Source organism: Sardina pilchardus, chromosome 6 (genome assembly GCF_963854185.1).
Source record: "Sardina pilchardus chromosome 6, fSarPil1.1, whole genome shotgun sequence".
Classification (NCBI taxonomy): Eukaryota; Metazoa; Chordata; class Actinopteri; order Clupeiformes; family Clupeidae; genus Sardina; species Sardina pilchardus.
In genome coordinates this window covers 17,316,010-17,343,129 of record NC_084999.1, presented here as the reverse complement: position 1 = coordinate 17,343,129, position 27,120 = coordinate 17,316,010, and the positions used below count along the sequence as shown (strand labels likewise).

The following is a 27,120-nucleotide window of genomic DNA, read 5'->3' as shown; positions in this document are numbered from 1 at the left end:
CTTTCATATCTAGAAATCCTCACTTCCCGTCTAGTTGCTGCCTGCAAAGGATTAGCCCGGTCGTCAAATGACCAGTTCGAGCGCCATGTAGGCAGCTGTTGAAAAGTTTAATTCAGTCTTCCATTAAAGGCTATGTGCATCATTGCCCTATAGCCAACTGTCATAATTTTCACAACCCTAACCCCGAACTGTGCAAATGTGCAATAAACGTCTGAACCATTTCCATTTCATACCGAAAACAGGCTACATGTTTGCAACATACGTGTTGGATCGCGATGAGAAATGTTTTTAATTCTACCATTTTAAAACATCTTTCCTGCCAAATAGTTTTCTAGAGGTGCTCTGCCTCAATGCACCAAACGCGTTGAGCACGTAGCCTAAATGACAGGAACTGCGCCGTCAGATCGAAGGGAGGGAGTGTGCAGCACACGGATACGTTCAGTTCACCACTGTAATCACACGATAAGGCTTCACAAGCGACAGGGGGTAGGCAGAGATATGGAGGAGGAGAAACCCTGACTTTGGAGGCATCTGTGAACAAGATCGGATGAACATTGCGGTCGACCATTAGCAGGTATCATTTCACCCTTGAGGATACCGCAACGGTGTATGACCGATGCGAATTACGCTCGCCGAATCAAGCATCCGAGCGCATATGAAGACAACGTAGACTACATACACGGAGGCGTAAGTTGCCCTGATTTTCAATAATGGTGTCAAGTGCGAGCCGTAAGTTTTATCTGTGGCCTGTTAAATATTGTCTCGGCCTGCCCTCGTCTTGAGTTATTGTTATGCGCGGTCTTAATCGGCGACAACCGTGAGTGTCCCTAAACTTTGTCATGTATAGGCGTTCTGTCCGCAAGTTGTAGGTGCAGTCAGTTGGTCTAAAGAAAAGACATTTGTACACAAACAAGTCTGTCGACTGATTTAAGTGCACTATTACGCTTTCTGCGGGTGTGACCTACCTACAGTCTCGCCCTACTGTACGTTATAGACACTCATACGTAAATATTTGTACTGGTCAGTTGAGGCCATCTTTGGCTATGAAAGAGGCTATTGATAGGGGGTGAATGATCCAACAGAACTGGATGGGTAAACATGTTGGAAAAGCCGGATCATTTGGGGGCCTAGTTAAGATGCGGTTTTATTAAACATTTTCTTAAAATAGTACAAATCTAACTCCGTTTAATTATCTTGGCCATTGAGAATTTCATTTTTAAAAAGTATGTTAAAGTAAGTCTGTTCATCGTATGCGCCGTCCTGGTACATTTAATTAGGCTGTGTTACATTTGGTTTAGCTCCAGACTGACTCAGGGCCTTGGAAAGTCTATGAATATGTTTTGTATTACCACAGCCTAATGTTGAACTTAGACCCATCTGACCTCCATTTCTGCAGCGCAGAAAGTGTCGTGGGTTAGGGCTCTTGTTTTCCTGTCGCTGATGCCTATCTGCACAGTAATCAAAATACCTCTCAGGGAAAGGGGAAGGGGAAGGAGGGGTTGGAATTCAAATTAGAAGTTGTTGCTCAGCAAGGGGAAATGTAAATTATGTAAACAAATGAAGCAGCAAGCAGGGTGAAGTGACATTCTGTTGCAAGTCGTGTCGACTTGGTTCAGAACTTTGGTACAAATGACTGATGGAATGAGGTAGCCCAGGTTATGATATACTGTATAACCATGACCCTCATTTAATACAACCCACACCCTCTCTTTCTCACATATAGAACTTGCAAAATCTTTACACACACATGTATCCACGTTCATCTTACAGCTTGGGATGACATTGCTACTTCAGGAACAGAGAGTACCAGGGATATACAACATGTACTGTAGATGTTCTACTACGGAATATTAACACAAGCATATTCATCTCTCTCTCTCTCTCTCTCTCTCTCTCTCTCTCTCTCTTTCTAGCCATCTCCACCATGCTTTCCCGCAACCTGCGTACGGCTGCTGTGGACTTGCCTGGGGTGGGATCCAGGGATGTGCCTCTCATCGGCTACCGGCCCCTGCAGCCCGACACAGACCGACCCTGCGATGGGTCAGGCAAAACACCAGACACAAAGCAAACTGACACTACACCGGTAAGGCCCAATTTTTATATGTGTCAGTGAAACGCTCCTGTTAAGCCTGTGAGAAGAGACCAGAAAGCAGTCATTAATGACCGGGTTTCCCAGATTCGTTAAGAAGCTCTTAAGTGCTAAGAACTTCTTAGGAGCGCTCTAAGAACGTTCTAAGAACGCTCCTAAGAAGTTCTTAGCTCTTAAGAGCTTCTTAACGAATCTGGGAAACCCGGCCATTGTCTTTCAGGAGAAGTGCACCAGCATCAGGTGGGGTCTTCAACAGTTGTATAAGGAACGTGTAGTAAAGGGAGGATAGCTGAATGGTGCCTATTACAGTACTGTATGTATTATATGGTACAGACATGTTTTTACCACAGTATTAATAAAGTGCATGTAGCAATTTTAATCAATATATTTAAAAAAAAAAAAAATAGTGTTATTGGTTTAAGCCATCATTGGGCATCAGGGAAGATTCAAAACAGAAAGAGCAGTGTAAAGAAAGAAGGTGAGCCGCTGACTCAGCCACTGTTATGAGTTTTATACTCACCCTGCCGTATTTACAGTCTGAATATTGACACAACGCTATCTTTGACAAGAGTGAAAGAGAAATGGACCACAAGAGAGAGAGTGAGAGAGACCACAAGAGAAGAGAGGGTTAAATTTCTCTGAATGCATGGACTGACTTGACGTGCAACTTTTCACAAGTGGCCCTTTTAACCCATAAAGTTCTTATCAGCCCGCACTGAGAATGCTGTCATTCGCACAGCTCTATCCCACAGCACGCTGTTTTCGCACGGGTCTGGAGCCTTATCTTTGTTGTTTCTTTCTTGGCACTATCCTTCCCGTTGACTATGGTAGGATAGCATAATGTTTTGTTTGCCCAGCAATACTCAGTGCACCCACGCTGAAATACACGGTGTTGAAGCAGCATGTACATGCTGTGAAGAAACACAAGAATGCATTGACATAGACACGTGACACAGGGGAACTCTTTGGATGACTAACCCCCCCCACCCCCCCCCCCCCCCTGCATGCACCGTAAGCAAAGTGTGCTGCATCTCGCTGTTGTGCTCTGCTCGCATGCTCATGTAGCACTCTGATTCGAGGTCCTAAATAAAGAAGTCACACTGACTGACTCAGGCGGATGGCCCTCGCTGTTGTAACTTCCCTCTGTGTAAGTACGAGTCACATGACTGCCTGACTAACTGCGCTGGGCTTCACTTGTGAATTATGCACGGAGGGGGTGCCTGCCGGGTTTGTGCTGTGACACACACTCAGGCTTTTGTTTCGCCACCCCCAGCTCTGGTGTCACTAACCCCCTCCATCCCACACACACACACACACACATACACACACACACACACACACACACACACACACACACACACACACTGGAGCTGGGTCAGTAGTCTCATCCATTGAGGGATGGGCTAGCATAGCGTATGCTGTATGCATCCATGTGTCTGTCTGGCTAGAATGCTGCTCTGTGTCAAGTCAGCCCAGTGCACACCGCCAAGTGAGCCTGGGGAAATATGGGTCAACACATGACCCTGTTTTCCACCACCAGTGTCGATCATTGAGATGTGATGTGTGCAACACACCCACCCCCACACACACACACTCTCAGTCGCATACACACATACAAACACACTCACTTTCAGACATTCACTTTCACAGACACTCACACACAAACACACACACACACACACACACACACACACACACACACACACACACACACACACACACACACACACACACACACACACACACACACACACACACAATCCATACTGATTCTAATCAGTCACATGGTTGTACCGCCTGAAACATTGATGACCATTTGATTGTAGGGCACTGCAGGCCAGTTGGCTCACAGTGAGAATTTGTAATGGATGAAGGGAAGGAGAAGGATTGTATGTCCGTAGATGAGCGCATGAGAGGGATAGAACCAGAAGGGATGGAAGGAAGAGGTGGAACCCGAAAGGAGAGAGAACACTGTTAGAGAAAGGGCCAATGACAATGGGTGTCTTTAAATAAACCACTCTAAGAAGTATTTATGGGCCGCTTGCAAAAATAGGACATTTGCTCATAGTGCAAACAAACATGCAAGACGACAATAATAATGTGTCCATAAGAACTCTCAGCTTATATTGTTATACCCAAATCCCTAAGGCTTGGTGGGCCTTGGAAAACCTCCAGACAAAGCCATCTGCATTGAGTCGTGTGCGAGTAAACATGCAAAGGAGGCAAAGATAGAGAGATTCAAAAGGGCTCTTTCCTGTTTTCTCCTCACAAGGCTGCCAGCTCTTTAGGGATGTAGGCCGCAATGGGGGAACCACCAATGGGGGTTGTGAATGGGGAAGAGAGAGGAGGGGGGGGGGGGGTGAGAGAGGAAAAGCCAGCGGGTGGAGGGGGTAAGAGGGTGCTTGAGGGTGGCGCGGATGGCAGCGTGACATGGTAACATGTCCTGTTTCCTGTGTTTGTCCACTCTCATTACGGACTTCCTGTACGCAGAGAACAGAGCCCAGTGGTGGACAGAAAAGAGACGAAGCAATGGACGAAACCGCGAGAGAGTCGCACACACAAACAGTCCTGAGCCACCATGACAGAACAGGGCACAAGAGAAGTACGGAAGCTAGTCACAGTGACAGTACTATACCAGTGTGCTGCCTTCAATAGGAAGTATTTAATAGAGGATGTTTTTTCCACAGTTTTGGCTGTAGCCATTAATATTTTATGAGCTCTGTGAAAGTCATTTACTTCAAAGCTCTTTAGTCTGGGAAAGACATGAGCAGGATTACCTGTCACTGTTGTCACACACTTCGTGGGAAAAAGGTCTCACTTGATTGGAACATGTGGGAACATGCTGTGAAGCAAACAGGACTAACAATCCACAACGGGCAGACAAAAAAGGAAGATATGAAATAGGAGGTTATGGCATTTATCCAAAATACATGTTGCAATTTTTTAAGAGAACCCTGTAAGGCAGAGAAGACCCAAATGGTAACTGCAGACTATCTCCCTCTCAGAGAGGTAGATAAACTAGCAGCTTGTTTTGAACTCTGGATGTGGATCTTAGTGTAAATATACAGTATGCATCTGGTGCCAATCTATCTGTATCCTGGGCAAATGCAATTTGTCCTTAAATTTGTGAGCAAAGTTCAACAAGCTAAAAAACAAAGCATGACGTAGCCTCTAGGACAACGTTTACCATAACTACAGCAAGACTCTGTAAACCTATCTGTGTTTGTGCTATAGTAATCAGTCAAACAGGTTTAGCAACACTGGTCAGTTAGATCCCATGGGAGGGAGGAACAGAAAGAGATAGATAGAGAGGGAGAGAGAGAGAGAGAGAGAGAGAGAGAGCGATGGAAAGAATTGTCAATAGCCAATAGCTGCAGGCGATTCTGACTCGTGCTTGTGATGGGTGTGCCCTGGTGACTTGACACCGGGGGGGAGGGGCTAGTGAGAACCTCAGGTGTGTTTGTATTCTTCAAAAACACACACACGCACACACACACTCAATGAAAGAGCTTGGCCAAGCAGCAGACAAAAGAAAGAAGCACAGGGTGCAGAACCAGGATTGAAGGCTCTCTGCAAACAAGAAGGCGAGAAGCTTGAGAGACAAGGAACTTTTTGAAGTCAGATGACCGGAGCTGAAGACGACGCTCGCTCCGTTTGGATTCTGAGCGTTTCCAAGAAGCCAGCAAGCTCCGGCCTCTGTCTGGACTTGTAGTCTCTAAAAGGTATAGCGTTCTACTCACACACTCTGTCTTGTCATCTCGCTCTCTGCACTCTTGAAAATGAGATTAGGAACAGACCTGAAGTGTTTCACAGCAAAGCAGCAGCAGCAGCTGCGGCACCTTGTGGGAATAGGAGATGAGATGTTTCCCTATCAGATCTGCTTCAGCTGATTATGAGCATGACCAGTATGTCATCCATGTATTTTCTGACTCTCACAAAAAAGAGGGGGGGGGGGGCAGTGAAACAGGACGTCCATGTGGGTATGAATCAGGACTTGTTGAGCTTAGCAAGAGAGACAAACAAGGTCAGTTTTGCTCAGCACTCATGTGTTCCGTTACGGCTGTGGACTTGTAGGATGGTCTGTCTGTCTGTCTGTGCCCTACTTCGCGAGCTGCACAATTTGCATGCTGTACCTGTCATTTACATCACCACTTAAAATAGATAAAAGAGGCCAAACCACAGAGATTAAGCCGCTAGCGAGCACGCTTGTGTTCCAGCACTTGTCAACATACCACAGGAGAAGGTTCTGCTGCCATGTGATGGAATTTTCAGAAGCTGAATGCTCACAGAGTGTTGCAATGGGGTAACCCGTTGCAGGAAATGACACATATTCATTGATACACTGTGAGCTGCAACAACAAGGGATCCGGTGATGTCATAGGCACTCTCATCCTGATGCATTTTTCATGACGGAAAGTCTCAGTTAATGAATGGATGCCTGTCACATTAGACGTGTGTTATATATGTGCTCATTTAGACACACTGGCGAATGTGTTTATTTGTCAAATGAACTCTACACTGATGCCGTGAGTATTTTCAAAGCGAAATGTTTATGTCTTTTTTATTTTTGTTTTATCATGTTCAGGGTCAGGGGCATGTAAGGGATGATGGCATTGATATTCAGTGGCACTGAATTTACTGAACGTACTGTCATCTTTGATGGTGATGTTTTTTTTACCAGTAGTGCATGTTGGGCCCCAGGTACAACATGCAGCAACAGCCAGCAGCCCATTTTATACTGCTGTATCTCTTGCCCTGTTGTAGAATTCTAATAAGGCTTGGTTGTTGATTGGCCTCTATGGCAGTCCATGGTGTACCGTGAAGGAGGGCTTTTATGGATCCAAAGTAAGGCATGAGGCGCGTAGAAAAGTTGTAATTCCTCTGCGTTACTATAATAGGCTCATTTGCCACTGGCACAAGCCAATTGTACGTTGTCATTGAATCTAACATCATGCTTGATTCATCATTAGCTTGATTGTTGATCAGCCAGTGTTGGAAATGCCCAACCTGTAGCAGAGGGAATTTAACACCTTTCCTGTATACAGTATATCTGAAATTTAAAATTATATTAACTTTTGCTCATAATCCTTGTCCAGCATCTTGTTACACGTGTTAAATGTAGAGGTGTTCTTTTATGATCAGTGTACTGTGTGTCATAGGGTTGTATTTTTACATATCACAAGTTGTTAAAACAACGCCCTTGTTTTTAATAACAGTGCTATTACTACAAAATACAACAAAACAAAAAAAAGTGACATTCACTATGAACAGTCTGTTCATTAACTTTGATGCGTACTATTCTTTCTAATTACTTGTTAACCTCTGTTTTGATATCATGGTTTTCCCCTTTGGCTCACCATTGCAAGCATTCATTTTCTGTTGTTCCACAGGTGGAGCCTTCACCCATGAAAACGACGTGGTACTGCCCGCTGGACCTGGTAGGTCACCTGTTCTCCTCAAGATGGACAGTGCCCCCCTCTGTTTTGTGCTCTTCTCTGAGAAGAGATGTCACATGTCCTTCATGTAGAAATGAGCCACCATACTCAGCCAATAAGCGTTTGTTCATAAAGTAGCAGTACAGCCGAGGGCTACACAGTAGGGACGTAATGTTGTGATGATGGTCTTGGCTAATAGCATTACCCCAGGAGTTAAATACAAACTGCATGGCCATGATGAATGAATGAATGAATGAATGATCATGTGTAGGCCTATTTACTCCAAATAAACACTTGCAAGCAAAAGCATGTGCTCCTTGCTGAAGAATTATATTTAGAGGAAATATAAGACAATCTGTTAATTCACAGAAGAAATATACAAAATGTATCAGATGGAGAAGTACTTCTGGAGTAACTATGGGCTTAACTGAGCGTTAATAAGATGGCTATGATCGTTTACAAATAGAGGGCAGTATTTTATTTTCATGAGCTATCTGAAAGTTAGAATTTTTGTATGAGCAGCTCTATTTGAGATTTTGTTTTGAAACTGGTAATCAAGGATCACACCTGCATTGGCGATACAATATTTTCTTCAGAAGCAAACGTCCTAATGCTCGGGTCCCACTGTGGCTTTGCTGATCAGTAATTTGACTAGAGCAACTAGCAACGTTGCATATGAGCATTGCCTGTGAGACTTCCTGTATCTCAGAGATCTCACTCTCTGGCATCATCATTTCCTGTTCCCTCGTGTAATTCCATAAGAGTGGGAGATAAAACCTCTGCTTGCAAAATTGTATCAGTACACGGAGTATCTTCACATAACCATTCTATTTTGTAGAACAGGTTACTCTTATTTCATAGTGTACACTATCTGATATTTCCAAGATACTTGGCCATATCATGATATATTGGTATTGCAGGGAAATTACATAACAATATCAGAGATAAACTGTGATTCGTTGTTAAGTGGATAGGATCAGGACCCTTTGAGTCAGTTGATGACTAACTGAGTACCGTCTTACTGCTAACTGGTGCTGAATACTGACGCCATAGGGCATAGATATGAATTGTTCCACTGCGTGCCTTTAAAGTGTGTTTCCCTCCCCTTCCAGTCGACGGTGTCTGAAGAGGAGGAGGATGGCATCATGTACACGGTGGTGGTGAAGCAACAGCATGGCCCCCCCTCTGGTCCTCTGGTGAGACTGCACTCTTAGAGTAAACAGCCTCCGCTGTAGATTGGCAGAGGTGCTGCTGTTGCATTCCACAGGCTATGGACCTGATGAGTGTTCTTCATGCATGTCCGTCCCAGCGCTTGCTCTTGCAGCCCAGCGGTGTTGTTCTGCAAGTACAAATGGCCACTGATGAGTGAAGTTGTGTATGCAGAAGGGTGTGAGTGTCAAATACAATGACATTCCTGGTCTGAATCATGTGGTTCTGCAAGAGCCCAGGATCTAACTAAACAATATGTAAAACAATTTAAAAACAATACTACACAATGTTATAACAATAGAAACAAGGTTGCAGCTCAGAGACGGACTAACAGGTTTGACGCCGCTCTGCCCTGTGCAGTCGCCCAGGTCCCGCTCGCGGTGCGTGAAGGCCGGCACGGAAGAGAAGCTCGTCCTCCACCTCCTGCACGCCTACTCCGTGGGCGACTCCTCCTTCGTCTCCATCTTCCTGTCCACGTACCGCTCCTTCACCACCACGGAGAGAGTGCTGGGCATCCTCGCCGACAGGTACGTAAGCACGCGAGTCCCATGAGGACACTAAAGGGGTGCCTCTCAACATCTCTCCCCGATCCTCGATGCTCAATCCTCGAGGGGTGTTCCCACTGATCACTAACACTCCCACTAACACTGGATAGACTATCCCATTGTTACCGCCCCATCATTCTTTATGTAGATCAGTGAGGATCGAGGCCCGAGGAGCGAGGGAGGACGTATAAAAGCCCAAATGAGAGGCACCCTAAAACAGAAGGCTTGACTGAGGGGGAAAGCAGTGATGTGGGCTAGTGTGAAAAGGTCCAAAGTGCATACTGCAGCAATATCAATTCAGACTGTGGCCCTTAGGATTTAAATATGGCTGAAGATGATTTCATAGAGGAGCAATAGCACTGGATGGATGGAATATGAAAGAGATGAGAATGGGTGCCAGTTAAAATGGATGTTTTTCAGACTTCCTCATCTTAATGCACCAGGGCCTTAAGAACGTAGTTCTTGCCTTTAAGATTAAGCCCGGCATGAGCTGAAAGGACTGCTCTGTTGGAGTTATTGGGGCTAATCTACAGTAGATGGTTGTGAAAAGAATTTAAAGCCCCGGACTTTAGACAATGAAACAGTGCTACATCAGTGAATATTACTTTCCCTATACAGTAACTGTCAATGTTTCTCCTTTGTTTTTCTTCTGTATTTCTCTGCTTCTTTCAGACTCTTTCAACATGTGTCATGTGTTTTCCTCTGATTCTAGATTAGAATGCCCGCCGGGTGAGAGCACGAGGACGCAGACAAGACAGGCCTTCAACAAGTACGTCTGCGGGATGTTCCCCTCATTTGATTAGGTTCAGAGAGGCACAGATCTAATATGTCCACCTGAGCCTGGCTACTTCATTGCACGGGTAGCTGTGGGAGTGTTTTTCCCAAACGGAAGAACTATCTAACTAGGCTTGTCTGGCAAAATCAGGGCAATCAGGAAAAAATCGGTCGCAGTTCACCAATGAATGGCTAAACTGTCTAATGTCTAAACTAAGTGACATAAAAAGGCAGGCAAGAGATGCTGCTCTGAAAAGTTACAGATCATTTTCATGACATACGTTTTACTATACAAAAGGTGATAGCTTATTTGGATGTGGAGCTAACATATGGTTTGTTGACATTCAAACAGATTTATAATAGGATTATAATAGGAGTCAAATCAAGTCCAGTGGCAAACCATGTCAAGACTAGCTTGGATTCAGAACCTTCACATCTGCATTAGCCTCCCTCGGTCTCTGCTGGTAGTAGTATTTATTAATGTAGTATTTATTGTTACTCATGGTCTCCTCTAGTAGTAGTATTTATTGATGTAGTATTAATTGTTACCTAATGTCTCTTCTTGTATTGTAGTCTGAATAGTATGCCCCTCGCATGTTGTAAGTGGCTCTGTATGAATGTGTTTGCTAAGTGACTAGCTGTGTGTGTGTGTGGCAGGGCGGTGTGCAGCATCTTCAGCACGTGGCTGAGCGAGTACCCCGAGGACTTCCGCTCCCTGGGGGACGCGGCGTCTCTGCTGCGCGTGGCCCCCCTGTTGCCCAGCGACCCGGCGGGGGCCGAGCTGAGGGGCCGCGTGCTGCGGGTGGCCGAGGAGCTGAGCGAGAGGGAGCTGCTCTCCGGACCGCCCAGAGGTGAGTCCCGAGGCGTCGCCGTGGTTGTTTCCCTCCGTCCCGGTGTCCACTTCCTGCTGCCGAGCGCTCAGGTCCCTCAGGCGTTCCCACGGATCTGGATTTGTTTCATCTGCCGTCACTTGCTCTGCCTCCCTGTCCCTCCCTGTCTGTCTTGTCTCACTGTTTTTTACTTGCTCTCTCTCTTCTCATGTTCCCACAGTATTTTTAATTGATAAATCTCTTTGGTCTTTGTTACATTCTTATTTGATTTCGGTCTCTACGTGGTACTGGCATCTTTGTGTAGTTTCGGCTGGTTTCTTCCCTCTCGTTTTCTTCATGCTGTTCAGTCTCTGTTCAGTCTCTGTGCCATCTCCCATGTCTGACTTTGGACTGTGTAAAATGGGGCTTTTTTTGCAACGGGACAACAACTGTGTAGTCTCGTGTGGCTGATGCAACATGTGCTTATGTGCCCTAATACCTAGTAGAAATGCTTCATACAAAATAAATGGTACTATGGGTTTATCTTTGTAGATTATGTAAAAGTGCTTGTGGTGTTTTGGTTGCACTGCTTATAAATGTATGTGTGCTGCTATTGCAACCTGAACCGACCGGCCATTTTCTCTTCCAGACAGGGGTCTGTCGGTGAGTTCCACAGGCGACAGGACACAATTTGATGCCTCCCACATCCTGGGCTTCCCCGCCGACGTGATCGCTGAACAGCTCACTAAGATCGAGACAGTGAGTCTAAGACAGACATCAGCAGTGAATGCATCACATTTATTTACTCATGGGCTCAAATATAGCCAGTCGTTTTTTCAGTGTCCTGTTTTTTTTCAGTATCTTTGAGTTGTACTGCCTGTGTCATTGTTAATGTAGATAGGTATTACTCCACAATAACATTAATCAGTTAAATCACAAGATCCTTGAGTATCCTTACAGTACAGGTAGACTCACTGTTATCTTTTTCAAGACAGCCATGTTTGCAGTGTATACTGAGGGTGTTGTTTTCACTAAATAGAATCATCAGTGTAGAATCATCAGCATCATTAATAATCAGTGTAGAGTCATCAACATCAATGCACGAGACAATGTTTTGAAAACGTCATACCGATGTGTGTAATCAGATCAGTGTGATGTTGTTCCTTCTGTTTATTGTCTCCAAGGCAATGCCACATGTCACTGTGTGAGACCCTGAAAAAGGGGATCGCAAAGAAAATAGATACTGTAGAAAAGTCTCTCCTTTTATCTGTGTGTGTGTGTGTGTGTGTGTGTGTGTGTGTCTGTCTGCTACCGGAGCTATTTCTGCGGCTGAGAGCCTAGGATCTAAATGCCAGCTCACTGTGTTAGTGTTTGGTTCCTTGGTCATTTACATAGGTTGGAAGTCCAGGGACTTTGCATTTTTTTTGGTGGGAGGGGGGGGGGGTATAAAACAAAGGCCACACAGTTGGCAAAATACTGTTCCATATCGGCTGTTATAGGAAGCATGTTTATTTTAGAAAAGAAAAATGTTTCTTGTATCCTGTAAAACTCCTAATAGAATGCTGAACTGCTGCAATCTATTTTAAATGATTGTTAGATTATTCAGAAAAGGTGATTCCTAATGAAGCTTCACTTGTAAAGGTGGAATGAAATAAAGTGCATGGAAATGTGTGTTCCTCCTCCCATCACAGGAGCTGTTTCTGCAGCTGGTGCCCTACCACTGCCTGGGCTCGCTGTGGTCCCAGCGGGACAAGAAGGGGCGCGAGGGCCAGTGCTGGTCGGTGCGGGAGACGGTACGGCAGTTCAACCGGCTGGCCAATGCCGTCAGCGCCTCCTGCCTGTGGCGGACGGACCTGCGCAGCCAGCAGCGGGCCCGGCTGGTGGAGAAGTGGATCAGCGTGGCCGAGGTCAGTCCAGGTCCCCAGCGGTTCTGTTCCAACTCTGCTTCCTTTTAGAGTTAAGGCATAGCACCAGCTGCAGCAGTTGTGGTCTTTTCACATATCAGTTGTAGTTATCTGTTATTGTCTTGGACTCTTGGATCTGAACATTGTTTATCCAAAGCAACTTATCTACTTCTTCATATCACAAAAGGACCCTCGGGCCCTATCCCTGAGCTGTCTTGGCTTTTAGTAAACATCTGCATTTTGGCTAAGGCTTGGTTTAATTTTAGGTTTGTTTTTTTGCAAATCAAATCTGTTTATTTTATAATGGTGAAGAAAATGACTAAATTGTGTTACACTTGGCCCCTTTTCTCAGCCATGTTCTGTTTGCCATGCCAAGAGCTGGGGCTGGAAAAGCGGTGTAATTGAGGTCATTCTTTCCACGTTATTCAGACCGAGGCTGTGCTTGTACAAAGCTCAGGTGTTTCCTGTGTCTCTTCCGCAGGCCTGTCGCGCCAGAAAGAACTTCTCCTCCCTCTATGCCATTGTGTCGGCGCTCCAAAGTAACCCCTTGCACAGACTAAGAAGGACTTGGCAGGAAACTGACAGGTGTGTGATGGGAAGAGATTTCTCTGAGTTCTTTCGGCTCGTGTTGAATTTTGTACCGCTCTGTGCCTCTCCAGTGGATTTCTGAATGTTTGCGGCTTATAAAAGAACGTGCGTTGACAATTGTACAACGCATTTGAAATGATCAAAAAACGTTGTAAGGACAGTAAAAAGTGCTGTCTTTTCTGATGGAGTGTAATGAATCATTTGTGAGAAAGGGGAGCTGAAGCCAAGACTACTGTTGCTTTGTTTTGACAACGGCAGGGAGGCGGTAAAACGATACGAGGAGCTGTCGTCCATATTCTCCGAGCGAGACAACTACTCACAAAGCCGCGAGCTCCTCAAGGAGGTGAGTCATGGATTAATCCGTTAGCGGCGGCGCTGCCGAAGCATCAGCCCTTGCGTCTCTAATGCAGTACATGACACAACTTGAAAGGCAATTCTGCCTGCTTTGCTCTGTATCTACAAGGGAGACACCCAACGTGACGGAACAGATATAAACAGAACTGCGTCACTTTGTGCGCCTTGTGTGTGTGTTTAGATCCTTGCTGGGTAAATGAAGGGCTTTATGTGACTGAATTTGAATGCTGGGTTAGCACTAGAGCAATGGCTGATGTTTTGCATGTGTTACACAGAGTGCTAGCATCTTTTCACTGTTTGAAATTGAGACCAGAGGTCAGAGGTGAGGTCAGTTCATGTCTCTAATCACAAGGCGTTCTCTTCTTTTTCAGGAGGGCACTTCCAAATTCACAAACCTGGACTCAAAGGTAAGCTATTGGAAGAACACAAGGTTAAGACATGCATGTGTTTGTTGTGTGCATTCATTACAAGCCTTTAAGGTATATATGACACATTTAAGTGGCACTATACACTCACACGCTATTGAGAACTATACTGAAGCATTCCTTGCTCTCTCTCCTGGTCTTGCAGTCCAGTGCTCAGGGCACGGTGCCTTACCTGGGCATCTTCCTCACTGACCTCACCATGCTGGACACGGCTGTAAAGGACAAACTGGAGGTGAGACACGTGCCCGCTCTGCCTCCTCTTGTGTGGCATCTGCCAAAAGCCTATCACCGAAAAGTCTGGAGCTCTGCCAGATATCTAGTTCTGTCAGAACCGCTTAAGTCAAAAAATACACGAGAGAGAAATAGGGAAATAGAAACAGAGAAATAGAACACTTGTATAATTAGAACCAATTATATCTTGTATTTGGCGGTTTGGCTCTGTTCAGTGAAAGTGGTTGGTTTATTTAAAAGATAGATAAATAAATAAACCAAAGATACAAGTTATTATTAGGTTTTTTACATTTTTAGATCACACTATTGCGTTTTAGTCACGCCTAGTTGTTGTGCTGCAAGTTGGCTAGCAAAAAACTATTTCAGACACACAGACAAGACACAGACAAGACACAGACAGACACAGACAAGACACAGACAGACACAGACAAGGTTAAATTCCTTGTGCTACTAGCAGGGCATTTCCCACAGTGTGCGATCAACAATCAAGCCTATTCACATTACACAGCATGACGCGAGATTCAACATCAATGCACAACTGGCTTGTGGCAGGCACTCCCTCATGGTACAACATGTACCAAACCCTGATCTTCCACATACAATATGTAATCAACATTTATAGTCAATATTTATGTGTCAATGAATACGTCCCTCCTGGCTTATGAGAAACATTACCAGCAAAAGTGTAGTTTTGAGTTGTTTCTCACTGTTTTTATCTATTGTAGGGTAATTTTGAAGTTGACATTTACTGTGAAAGGTCTTTGCAAATGACAAACTATTGTTTTGCAGAATGGCTACATCAACTTTGACAAGAGAAGGCGGGTGAGTTCCTCTTCCATGACACTGACTTTTTCCACTGTCTTCAGGCCCTCCCCTCTCGACACGGAGAATTAAGTATGTCACCCTTAATAGTCTAAAGTGGTGGAGCATTATTAGTGCATACTTCATGTGCCCCGTGGTTAGTGTGGTAGGTAGCTATTGCTTTGAAATAGCGGGAAATGTTTAAGTCTCAGTGCATTAGTCAAATGCATAGCATAGATATTTATTTATGTCCAGATTTTTATGAATTTTCAAATACCGTGTATCTGAAATGTGATACACATATGTTCAAGTGTAACAAGAGAAAGAAAAAAAAAGCTCTACACAGACAGGGAGTAATGTTTTCCACACAGCATATTCAGTAAAGTAAAGAAGCACAAACAGGTATGTTATGTGTGACATAGTTAAACCACATTTCTGCATAGATAGTCATGCACACTAGTACTCAATGTAGTGACAGTGCCCTGATATCAGTGAGTCATCTGTAGTTCTCGTCACTGATAAGGTTCCATCACTGAAAGTTCCTCTATGCCCCTCCTCTCAGGAGTTTGAGGTTCTCGCCCAGATTCGTCTGCTGCAGTCGTCCTGTAAGAACCGCACCTTCACCTCAGATGAGGGCTTTCTGTACTGGTACCACAGTGTACCCTCGCTTAGCGAAGAGGAGAGGTGAGTTGGATCAAAGATCGAGGATATCATATTATTGAGCAGTTGGATCAAGGATCAAGGATCTTTGATAAGAAATAAGATGTTGCAGACAATCTCTCTCTCCCTGTATGTGTGTGTGTGTGTGTGTGTGTGTGTGAGAGAGAGAGAGAGAGTGTGTGTGTGTGTCCAAATGATACACAAACTATCTATGTATGTTTTTGAGATGCCTCATGCTTCATCTACATCATATTTCTCATTGTAGAGCCTGTTGATCAGAAAGTTTACACAATGTTGTCTTGGTTACAGCTACCGATTATCTAATCAGATTGAAGCTCCCTGTGAGCCCAGCCCTGCCCGCAGTGTGAACCCTACTGTGATCATCACCCAGTGTCCCAAGTAAGGCACTATACTCACAGCGTGCACCCTCAGTCCTCACTTAGCCCCTTACACACACTCTCAAACTAACCAACAGTCTTTTCACAACACTCCTAACACTCACATCTACCCACAGCATTACCTCACTGCTCTCTCTCTCACACACACACACACACACACACACACACACACACTACCCGTTTACAACCGTTACAACTCAGAGTTCAGTTGAGATCGACGTTTGCTTATTTTCCCAGTTCACTTCCTCATTGCGACCAATGGACCTCCTCACCTTTTAGGTGAGGCTTTTTGATATCAAAGTAGGCCATCTACAAGATTTGTCGAGAAGATCTTTTTGTTCGAGGGTAGGTCTCCATGAAGCTCTGAATCCTTTCTGAACTACAACAAACAAACACATCATTATTGTAAATGCAGTACAGCAGCAATCAACTGTGGCTACTAAACGTCCTCCTCTGTCATCATACAAAGCCTGCCCCATATTTAGCCTTTATCTGACAGGACAGTGAGGAGATGGAGGAGAGAGAGATGGGGAGTGAGTTCAGGAAATGACCTCAGGCCGGACGCAGCTCTGGACCTCCGTGGGCATTGTGACCGTTTGTGACTGTGACTGTTTGCCAATGCGCTGCGCTACAGCTCGCACATTCTTACCTTTTTTACCCCTTACCTGTTTGCATCCCTTATTTTTTATCCCTTACCTGCTGTTCCTAAAGGAAACACCTGAGGGCTGGGGCAAAGCCCAAATGGTATTGGCACTTTTTAAACCGGACCCATCTTTGTTTCTGCAAACCACAGGCGTCAAACTGACGTAAATACTTGAATTTTTGAGCTAACGCAAACTCAGGTGACAATGAGCGTGGTGATCTCACGGCCTCATGATGCCACACATGCCTTTTCGCAAGATAACTTTTCGTCTTCGTTTCCCGTGATGGATTTATGATTTGTGAGATTAAACTGACAAGGAGATCTGAAACAGACAGCACACATTTGTCACTTATAGATTCTAGAGAAACCTGCATATCCTGTATCAGTAGACATGCATATTGCAATCAGCTGCGATATGTCAAAGGGAACTTGTGTTCAAGAGTAACTGGGAACTTCCTAGAACTGCTGTACTTTGACATTTGATGTCTCGTTATACTTAAATGTCATCACATCCGCTGTGCGAAGCGTTTTCCAATGGATTGACTCAAGTGCCGTTCGTAATATATAATCAATAGGCTTTTCTCTGCTTTCGTAGCTTGCCTTTACCCTCTCGAAGAGCACTTGGACCACTTAAAGGGATAATCCGGAGTGAAATGCACTTTAGATCAATTTTCCGGACTATTGGGAGTACATACGTTGAGTTGACACCAACCGCCAAACCGAAGTATCCCCACGTCTTAATGTGGTCGGATAGAGAGTCCAGAATGAATTTAATCGAGTCAGTAACTTTCCGGAAATTTCGCTGCTGCAGCTAGCAACGCTTTAACAACACTTTACTAACATTTCCGGAAAGGTACGGACTCGATTAAATTCATTCTGGACTCTCTATCCGACCACATAAAGACGTGGGGATACTTCGGTTTGGCTTTAGGGACCCTCTACTCACTACCACGTAAGTGTAGTGTTGTTTGGAACAGTAGAAGAGGTATAAAAATAGCGTTTTGTAGCGGCGTAAGGACACGCCCCGGTCACTTCCAGGCTAACGAGTTTTGGCTAAAAACGGTGAGCTCGAACTTTCTCAAAATACATCCGAATGACATGATTTTGGTGTCAACTCAACGTATGTACTCCCAATAGTCCGGAAAATTGATCTAAAGTGCATTTCACTCCGGATTATCCCTTTAATGTAGTACTTTAAAGACTTTGACCCTCTCTCTCACTCTCTATGTCTCTGTCTCCCCTATCCTTTCTCTCTCTCTCTCTTTCTCTCTCTTTCTCTCTCTTTCTCTCTCTCTCTGTAGCTCAAACTCTGCTGTGTGCAATGCTTCATTGGAGGATGGATTGTTTGACTTCCCTTCACCCGTCAACCAACTCTTGTCCAAGTTGGCAAAGGTAAGTGCTTGCAGATTACAGTTTACATTGTGACACAAAGCTCTGTGTAAAAACAAACCGACACTGCTTGAAAGTAATATAATAGATAGATGATAGCTAGATAGATACTTTATTGATCCCCAAGGGGAAATTCAAGGTCCCACCCCAGTAATCTCCCGGTCCCGCCCCAACTGTCTCTCCGGCTCGCTTCCTGTCACTGTCTCTACTGTCCCATCTGATTAAAAACACAACCTACTCATAAAAGGAATTTTAAGTAATGAAATTCTTGTGTTCAAGAGCCAGCTCAACTTTATAGAATAAATTAAAAGTAGTAATTAAAAAGGTATGGCGTGTGTGAGGGGGGGGGGGGGTAATGAGGTGTGTGTGTGTGTGTGTGTTGGGGGGAAGGGAGGTTGGTGTGAATATTTGTTTGGGGGATTAATGGGGTGTGTGGGGGAGGGGGTGCACCTGTGTGCGGGGGGGATGAAATGTCTCAAATAAGTGTCTCACATTTACTCGATATTAACATTTAGAACTCTACTTTGCTGTCCTGTTAGACAAACACTGGACAGACTGGTTGCTTGACTTAAGATAAAAACCGAACTGTACAATTTTTGTTATTATAGCAATTCTAAAAAAATTATAAGATTCAGTATAAGAGCGGTTTATGTTATGTATATGAGCAGTTTTTCTTATATACTGTAAAAGAGCTGTTTGTGTTAATGTACATGTCTATATTTCCTCAGCACATGAAATCCCCATCTGTCTCCTGCCTGGATGTTGATTCCTCCCCTCCTGTACCAGCTGACCACGCCCCCATTGCACTGACGCCATCCACACCTGTCAAATCACACCGCCGGTCCGTCTCTTGCGGCAACAATCCCACCAGTAACAACCAAGGGTCGGGGCCCGACATGCGAATCATCCGGATACGCATGGATCTGCAAGATGGAAATTTGTACCGAAGCATTCTGGTACTGTAGTAGTCGTTCTTAATGACATTTTTGAATTGGATGTCAGTAAACAACATCATCTGTCTTTTTTTTGTGTGTGTGTGGGTGACACACAAGAGCTGAGAAGCACAGATGCTGCACACCGTAGCTAATGAAAACTCCAAGCTTGCTGTCATGCACCGCAGGCTTCTCAGTTTTAATATTTCTTCGCTCCTTCGTTCTTTTTTCCCCCTCTCCCTCTCATTCGTTTGTTCTGCACTCCCCCAGGTTACCAGTAATGACAAAACTCCCTCGGTAATCCGCTCAGCATTAGAGAAGCATAACCAAGACCCCACTGAAGCCTCCAAATACGAGCTCATCCAACTGCTGCCGGAGGGGAAAGGTAGTCAGAGTCGGCTCATGTCCTGTGTTTGCTTCGCATAATCATGCACAAGTGTCTCTCACAGCTGTCATGTCTTTTTTAAGTGCAGCAGAACCGAGTGGGGCACAATATTGTAATTTGTCCTTTTGAGAGTTTACAACTCAGTAGCGGCAACAGTAACTTTGGAAGTAAGCATCACTGCTAGAGTCATAGATTTAATCCAGTGAAAATGTGGATGTAGTACTTGTATGCATGTGTACTTTGGAAAAAGTATTCGAACAGAGAGCAGATATACATCTGGTTTATGTACTGTATACACACAGCTTTAATAGTATTCATGTGTTCAGTTACAGCATTAAAACAAGTGTCATCCAGATCACATAGTCCTCTAACTTTGAGTCCTTTTTAGTGTGGTGAGGTGTAATTGAAACCCGCTTCCTTTACTGTATGTGTTCCAGAGCTGACCATTCCTGCCACAGGAAATGTCTTCTACGCCATGACCTCATCGAGTGTCGACTTCCTGCTGCGGCGACGCAGTGGAAGCCCGCCGGCCGGCTCCCTGTCCATCTCCACGGAGACCAGCGCCACCTTCCCGCGGGTCAAAAACAAAGCTCACCGGCTGTGCCGCACCCTCTTCTGATGCCCCCACGCCGCCGTGCCCACATCCAAGTATTCACAAGTGGCCTACCAGGACACGGGGCGTGTGTGGTCCAGGCCCAGGCCCACAGAGTGATCCAGTTCTTCCTCAGCACAACCGTTGAGCCGTGAGGTGAAGCTAATCAGCTGGCCGCGAGTATGAAAGAATGAGGCAAAAGCCCTGGACGTTCCCATTGGACCCTGACCAATTCAAACTCTGCCAAGTACCGAGAGCCCAAGTACTGACTTAAAGAGGAAGTCAACATAGGAGATGTATAAGTAGGAGTGAGACATATTTTTGAGGACCAGCTCAGTATATATAGTATATATATTATATATACAGTATATATTATTTTAATGAAACACATTTCATATGCCTTGTTTCTTTTACTAGGGACAGTTGCAATGACCCTAATCGAGAGGTTTTCATTAAGATGGATGAGAAGTTCAAGAGGTTCTTAATGAAGCTGTTTTGTGTCCAGAGAGCCACCTGTTTGCCCTCAGAATCAGTCAGAGATCGTGTTTTACTTCCTGCAGTAGGATAGCACAGGTGAACTAACTGCAACATTACACTAATCTAATGGTGAGCACTTACAGATGGTACGGCGGACTCCTCCATTGACATTTACCTGATCTCTGCACTGTTCTGGATGCGCCTCACCATCCATGTTACTGAACCAAAGTCTAAAATATGCATTATGTTTCAACCATCATGAAGTACATTACATTTCCGCTAAGTACTTGAAGCACTGCCGGCAAAGCTTTGACAAAATATTCATCTGCACAATTTTTTTTTTTAAAGAATATGCAAATATTGGTTAAATAGATTTATGTAAAAAAAAATACACTTGAGAGCAACACAAGCTGATATGTATATAATGCCTTATTTGGGGTGTAGTTGAAACTGTTGAGGAACAGTTGTCGTTGGTTTGCTGTTAGGCTCTGGTGACACCTGGCTGCCTTTTACTGTGGTGCTGTTGACGTCTCTCTCCTGAGACTGAGGCTTTAAGAAGGGCTAGGAAGAGGAGACATTCCTGTTTCTGTGTGTGTATGTATGTGTGTGTGTGTGTGTTCTGTTTGTCCCCTGTTGTTGCCTGTAGTCTGTTGTGGTTAAGTGCCTTGTGTTCTCAGGTGCCCTTGCCTTCATGCATGCTTTGAACTGCACATGGTCAGAGTTCAAAGGTCAAGAGTAATTTCTGTACAGTATAATGTGTCTATGACCAATGATTATGCACTACAGTACGTACTACCTGGTCTTGATGTACAATAAAGTTATGTTTTGATACCATATTAGTGTGTCTTTTACTGAATATAATATAATGCTAACTGCAGAGTGGCTACTGGCTGTGAAGAGTCTGAGGATGTTCAAAGATATCAGTACTCATGGAATGCCTATTGTCACTGTCACAAATATTGTCACTATCATATCATTCAACCTTGGGACCTAACTGTTGGATGTGTTATAATATACAGATTGGTGTAATATTCATACGGAATAGGTACAGCATTCATTCATTCATTTATTCCATGTAAAACTGATTTTTATACATCTATATATGTGTGTGTGTGTGTACAAAAATATCATAATATATTCTATCAAAACCTTCCTCCATGAATAAAAAAAATGAAAATGTGCAACAAAAGCTATGGAAATTGACAGTGGCATAAACCTGGAACTATTTAAGAAACATTAACATATTCAGATCTCTGTATTTAGAATTCATTATCTATCATTAAAAATCCAGATGGATCCAGCGCCTACTGTAAAAGTGCATTAACAGATGCTAAAACATTATGGCTCTCAGATTCCACTAACAGCTTCAGATGTCCAAAAAATACTGTAGTATGCATTTACACTTGGACTCATCCATACAATTCATTACCATTATATTCTTCACATGGGTGAATTAGTTATGAACCATATTATTTAGAGTACCTTATTCCCTCTCACTCTATGTGTAATGACCCTACTTCCTACTAGTAGTGCTACATGTTTGAAGTCTTTCCCTACCTGATCTCTTACACAAAATGAAGCCTTGTTTGGCTGAATGCTGTATGATTAGAAACATGGGGAAGTCCTTGAGCCTGTGTGAAGTCACTGCCAGCCTGCACCCCTCAGTGCAGTATCACACTCACTAATGTCCCCATTGCAGGAGAAACACTGGAGGGCGGCGTTCCGGTAGGCTTTCCACACCACGGGGTCCTGAAGGCACACGGTCCCCCCTCCCCTCAGTTCCTCGGCCTCGTCTCGGTTGATGTCCCCCACACACACCCAGCCCCCTGACTGACCACTCTCTGCTGCCACCGCTGCCGACCCACTGCCGGTGTGTGGGCCCGGACTCACGGCCCATTTGGAGTGGTCGTGGGTGGCCTTGTAGGTGAAGCGCTGGCCGGGGGCGAGCTGCGCGATGTTCAGCACCGACCAGCCCAGCGTGCAGTCGGACTTCAGGACGCCCCTGGAGCGCTGCCAGAACTGCACCAGCAGGTTGGACTGCAGGGTGGGCGCTACCCAGGCGTGATACAGATCTAGTCGTGAAGGAGGAAAACACAGAGGTCACGGTGTAGGTCAGGATAACACAGTCTATGGGCTGGAGGCAAAGCAACCATGTGCAACTTGAAAAGGTTCATTTTACACATAAAAAAAGTACCAGACAGGAAAATTACATTACAATATATTTTAAAAGTCAGAAAGACAATCAGTGCAGATTGATTTAAGCTAACTATATGCTTTCACTTGTACTTTTGTTTTCAGCGTTATACTTATCTATATGGTGGTGCTGCTCTCATTTGCCTATGCGGGGTCACCATCTTATTTAAATAGCACATGGTAAAAAGGGCCCACCATTCTTGAATGACGCTCCTTTTGCAAAGCTGATGAACTGTGATCCACCCAGGGAGGCGAGCGTGGTGCTCCGATTGGCGGCTGTGGAGGAAACATCTGCGGCACTGCTATTGACGCGCTGGCCACACAGGCTCACCACGGAGGGCAAGGAGGAGGCCAATGCCGGGGGAACGTGGCAGTCGTACACGTGGGGCTGGTTGATCTGCAACTGCTCCCCTGAAAAAAAAAAAAAAAAAGGCCGACACCCGCCCCACCCGCTCAGGTCAGGCTAGCATCCCATTTCAATCCATCCATGGCATCCGCTCTGCAGTAAAGAAAGTCTGTGACACAAACGACTTCACCCGCCCCGCCGACGCCATCATTTCTATCATCGCTCCCCTCCGCCTCCCTTCCCCTCCACCCGCAGCTGGTCTCAAATACCCATGACAAGAGGCGCTCAACACTCTCGACATCTCATTAATGTGAGCCACTGAACCATACTGGAGGTATGAGGGCCCGGCTTCCTCATTGTGCTGCACATCACATTTGCATTGCCTGAAACCCCCCCCCCCCCCCCCCTCTCTCTCCTCCGATGGAAGATGGAGGGAGGGAGGGAGGTGGGGGAAAAAACGCACACATTGATGGCAACCCGTTTACCTATGCAGTATACGAGCACTGCGGCGTCAGCATGAAAGACAATGATTTCGACATAACAGGAACCTACTGAGCAAATACGGCACAGTGTGAACAGGGCTGTCACTATGGTTACGCTGCCAGTTAGAGGGATTACTTTCACTGTAGCTATGGTAACAGCACCACATGCATGATCTGCCAGCGAGGCTGTAGAGGTAGCACTCACAGGCGACCGGAGTGAGTTTTTGGGAGAGTTCCAGCGCGTATCCGATCTGGAACGCGGTCAAGTTTCACATAACTGCCCCTTACTGCAGCCACAAACATGTGCATCTTAGCAAACACACTGAGGGGAGCTAACCAATCACTCTGGTGCAAGAATGCTACAAATGTCTATATAGGATAAGCATCATGATTGAGATTATTATAAATAAAACTAAGAAACAGGCTGATAATCATCTATAACTGAGAAATTGGGCAATTATTAATACATTATGATTTATCAAAGACTCCTTGAAATCGTCCCATTAAACATACCCTGGAGTCAGACTCCTCAAATGCGGTGCGGATCAGTGATGTGAAATAAACATTGACAGTCAAATCCAGTCATGAATTTCTAAATAAAATCGAAGACCCAGTCTATGTTCTATCCAGTGCCACCATGCACACGCAATGCTCAAGCTTAAGAAAACACATTTCAATTCACACCATCTGTGAACTTCGCTCATGCCAACTGAGAACATGCAGCTGTGTGGAGCTGAACTTCCTATTCAATAAATACCTCCACAGAACATGTGGCGTGAGGGGCACATACAGAATGTTTACGGTAAGTTATTACCAATGGTCTGGAAACGTTCCAGTGGGTAAGTTACACAGAGGAAGTTCTGTCCATTGATGACTCCCGTGCTCGGATAGGAGAACCGCCCCGTAGCTTTCGAGGGAGGGAAATGGGGAGTGCTGTGGACCAGCCAGAAGCCACGCTCTTTGTCAAACAGGACAACACCTGGGAATAAAGACACGGTTCACTTGTCAGATGTAAATTGTAAAAACAACAGAATATACACAGGAATCAGAGTAGCGGAATATTAAAACAGAAGGACATATATTGCCTGTATATGCATTGGTTTCACACAGCCATACTTTGTATTCAGTATCCATAGGTACGTATCCATTACGTATGTCACTTCAATAATGAAGTTCAAAGCACGTTTCACACTGGCACATACAATTTAGTTAAATGAGGCACAATACAATGATGCATGCATAAGGTTAGGAATATACAAAGAAATTCTGAAAATCACTTTTTATACCACTGGTCCGTATTTACAGAGGTGCAACTAGGATATGTGGTTTCAGACATATGAAAAGACAGAAGGGTGGGGTACCTTTTGTGTGGCCACCTTCATGGCTTTCTCCATTTCCCCCAGTCAGTTTCCCTGTGTGGGGTGCTTGATCATTATATAGTACATATCCTATTTCACCAGCCTGATGATCAGAGAGAGAGAGCAAGAGAGAGAGAGAGAGAGAGAGAGAGAGAGAGAGAGAGAGAGAGAAATGACTACCTTAAAAACTACACTTGTCACTTTGTCAATGGCTATTTATTATGTATTTGTATGGGTGGTGATGGCCTAATAGTTGGAGATGTGGGCTTCCAAATAGAAAAGAAGCTGGCAGCCATAACATTGGCCCCTAAGTAAGACAATTAACCTCAAATTGCTCCAGGGGGACTGTCCCTGTAGGCTACGTTTATCATATGTCTTCTGTAAAAGAGTCAGCTAAATGTCAAAATAATAATAATTAAAAGAAAAACCTTGTAACTTCTAGTAACTTCAAGTAAAATATAACATACAGACGTTTCAGTTGTTCTACACAAATACAACATTCGAAAGCTGTACAGGAAGGCAGGGAAGCCTACACGGTGACTCTCAGCCTATCAGAAACTTTATGAAGTTCCCGACCTCATATAAAGGCCCCATCGTCCGTGCCAAGGCTCCTGTGCTGTCGTTCACGGGTCCTCTTCCATCCACCCATCCCTCACTTCCTTTCTCCAGCAGCAGATACTTTAACCCTTCTTTGCGAGACTTGTGGTGAGGGAGTTTATACAGATATAACCTAGTGTTGGAGACAAAACACTTTAAACTGTGGACGGAGCAAGTTTGATACATAGGCCTACCAATGAGATATTTGATATTGTTATTATAATACCATAATTACTATGCTTAATGTTGACTTTTCAACTTTATTTGAAACTGTTATTCCTAACTTATATATTGTTCACATACTGTAAGTCCCTTTGGACAAAAGTGTTAGCTAAATACTATAAAATACACATTTCATCTACTGAAGATTATATTGGCATCAGGCTGTCAGAGTGCATTAACTGAATAGTGCACTAGTTTATTGTGCAATTGTATATTACTGCTTTTTAATTATTTTTATTTTTTTAAAGAAGTCTTGGAGAGCCAATTGAGTACCCTTAACCCATCATCTGCTCCAATCACAATGGGTATTAAAGAGCACATCACGAGAATTTACCATAGACCTAAAAGAAATTTACCAGTCAACAGTGTCCCCGTTATCATTGTAGCAGGAGATCTGGGAGGCATCTCCCTCTGCTGGCAGTAGTATCATTAGCAAGGCAAATGCCAGCATGTTTCTGACTGGTAGAGAGAGACAAAAGACTCACTGTTTATTTACCTCAGCTTTACATTAACATAATCTATTAAAAAGTTTAGGCCACACATTGTTAAACATGTTGCAGACAATGTTACAAAGTTTCTATGACTCATGGTAGACTAATGGAAAGACTTTTGTTATTATTAGGATTTGGTATGACCAGGCTACATTCTGGCTATTGGTTGTGATTTCAGTCATTAGCCTAGATGACCATTATGTTCCACACCACAGATCTTTTATTAGGCCTGTGTAAGGTTTAGACATTTCGTTTAATAGCCTAGTTAGTCGCTTTGACAGACATCCATAATCACTTACCTGCTGGCTCTACTGCATTCGTTTTCGGAGGAGAGATGTTTTCGGCTGTAACTGTTAGGATTGTTGAGCAACTTGTGATATCTGTCTCTGGGCTACTTCCCTACTACTAGTTTGAAGAAGTGAACAGCAGAATCACGTGAAGGACAACAATGCTTTTGATCACATGCAACCCGGTAGGCTATTGCATAGTTGTAGGAGGCGCAGTAGCCTGTCAAAGTTTGTTCCAAGTAGGCCTTTAACTTTTGTTTTTAATCTTTCCATCGTAGGCTGTAGTTCTTCAACGTGAGCTATAACCATAACCGGTTCTCCTGTTCCCAGTGGCTATTTACCGCTGCAAACGCCAACCAAAACATGTCACTGCGTGTCCCCAATAACCTACAATAATTTCCTGGTTCTACTGGCAAATTCGTGTAGCCTACACTAGGCTACACCCACAAACTGACATAGGGCTATGTTTGCCTCGTGCCTTATATTGGAATAGTAATAATGTAA

At 44.4% G+C, this 27,120-nt stretch overlaps 2 protein-coding genes across 4 annotated transcripts; one reads left to right on the top strand and one right to left on the bottom strand.

Annotated features, from left to right (window-relative positions):
- Nucleotides 1-431: 431 nt before the first annotated feature.
- On the top strand, nt 432-21,476 carry rgl2 (ral guanine nucleotide dissociation stimulator-like 2). 3 transcript variants are annotated; one of them, XM_062538771.1, is made up of 20 exons: nt 432-687; nt 1,914-2,083; nt 7,480-7,527; nt 8,637-8,720; nt 9,094-9,260; nt 9,991-10,047; nt 10,710-10,903; nt 11,511-11,620; nt 12,553-12,768; nt 13,247-13,350; nt 13,612-13,696; nt 14,079-14,114; nt 14,278-14,364; nt 15,153-15,185; nt 15,727-15,848; nt 16,134-16,223; nt 18,167-18,257; nt 18,983-19,210; nt 19,457-19,571; nt 20,009-21,476. In XM_062538771.1, exons 2-20 carry the CDS (start codon nt 1,925-1,927, stop codon nt 20,188-20,190), a joined length of 2,208 nt encoding a protein of 735 aa, XP_062394755.1. In that variant the 5' UTR covers nt 432-687; nt 1,914-1,924; the 3' UTR covers nt 20,191-21,476. The 3 variants fall into 3 exon arrangements, with proteins under 3 accessions (XP_062394755.1, XP_062394756.1, XP_062394757.1); XM_062538772.1 differs by having other exon boundaries at nt 440-574; XM_062538773.1 differs by lacking the exons at nt 432-687; nt 1,914-2,083 and adding an exon at nt 5,580-5,811.
- Nucleotides 21,477-21,686: 210 nt separating this feature from the next.
- Nucleotides 21,687-27,014, bottom strand: dnase2 (deoxyribonuclease II, lysosomal). Its single transcript, XM_062538791.1, has 7 exons — nt 26,629-27,014; nt 26,195-26,297; nt 25,596-25,749; nt 25,023-25,122; nt 24,476-24,640; nt 23,029-23,244; nt 21,687-22,712 (listed from the first exon to the last, which is right to left on the bottom strand). The coding sequence occupies exons 2-7, from the start codon at nt 26,287-26,289 to the stop codon at nt 22,282-22,284; spliced, it is 1,161 nt and encodes a 386-aa protein (XP_062394775.1). The 5' UTR covers nt 26,290-26,297; nt 26,629-27,014; the 3' UTR covers nt 21,687-22,281.
- Nucleotides 27,015-27,120: the final 106 nt, after the last annotated feature.

Excerpts from the sequence above, each read along its gene's own strand:
- rgl2 (XM_062538771.1), top strand. The coding sequence starts at position 1,925 with ATGCTTTCCCGCAACCTGCGTACGGCTGCTGTGGACTTGCCTGGGGTG. Across the intron at positions 11,621-12,552 it reads AGCTCACTAAGATCGAGACA|GAGCTGTTTCTGCAGCTGGT; the intron begins GTGAGTCTAAGA and ends CTCCCATCACAG. Across the intron at positions 18,258-18,982 it reads TCTTGTCCAAGTTGGCAAAG|CACATGAAATCCCCATCTGT; the intron begins GTAAGTGCTTGC and ends ATATTTCCTCAG.
- dnase2 (XM_062538791.1), bottom strand. The coding sequence starts at position 26,289 with ATGCTGGCATTTGCCTTGCTAATGATACTACTGCCAGCAGAGGGAGAT. Across the intron at positions 25,123-25,595 it reads CGATGGGGCCTTTATATGAG|GCTGGTGAAATAGGATATGT; the intron begins GTCGGGAACTTC and ends TCTGATCATCAG. Across the intron at positions 23,245-24,475 it reads GGAACGTTTCCAGACCATTG|GGGAGCAGTTGCAGATCAAC; the intron begins GTAATAACTTAC and ends TTTTTTTTTCAG.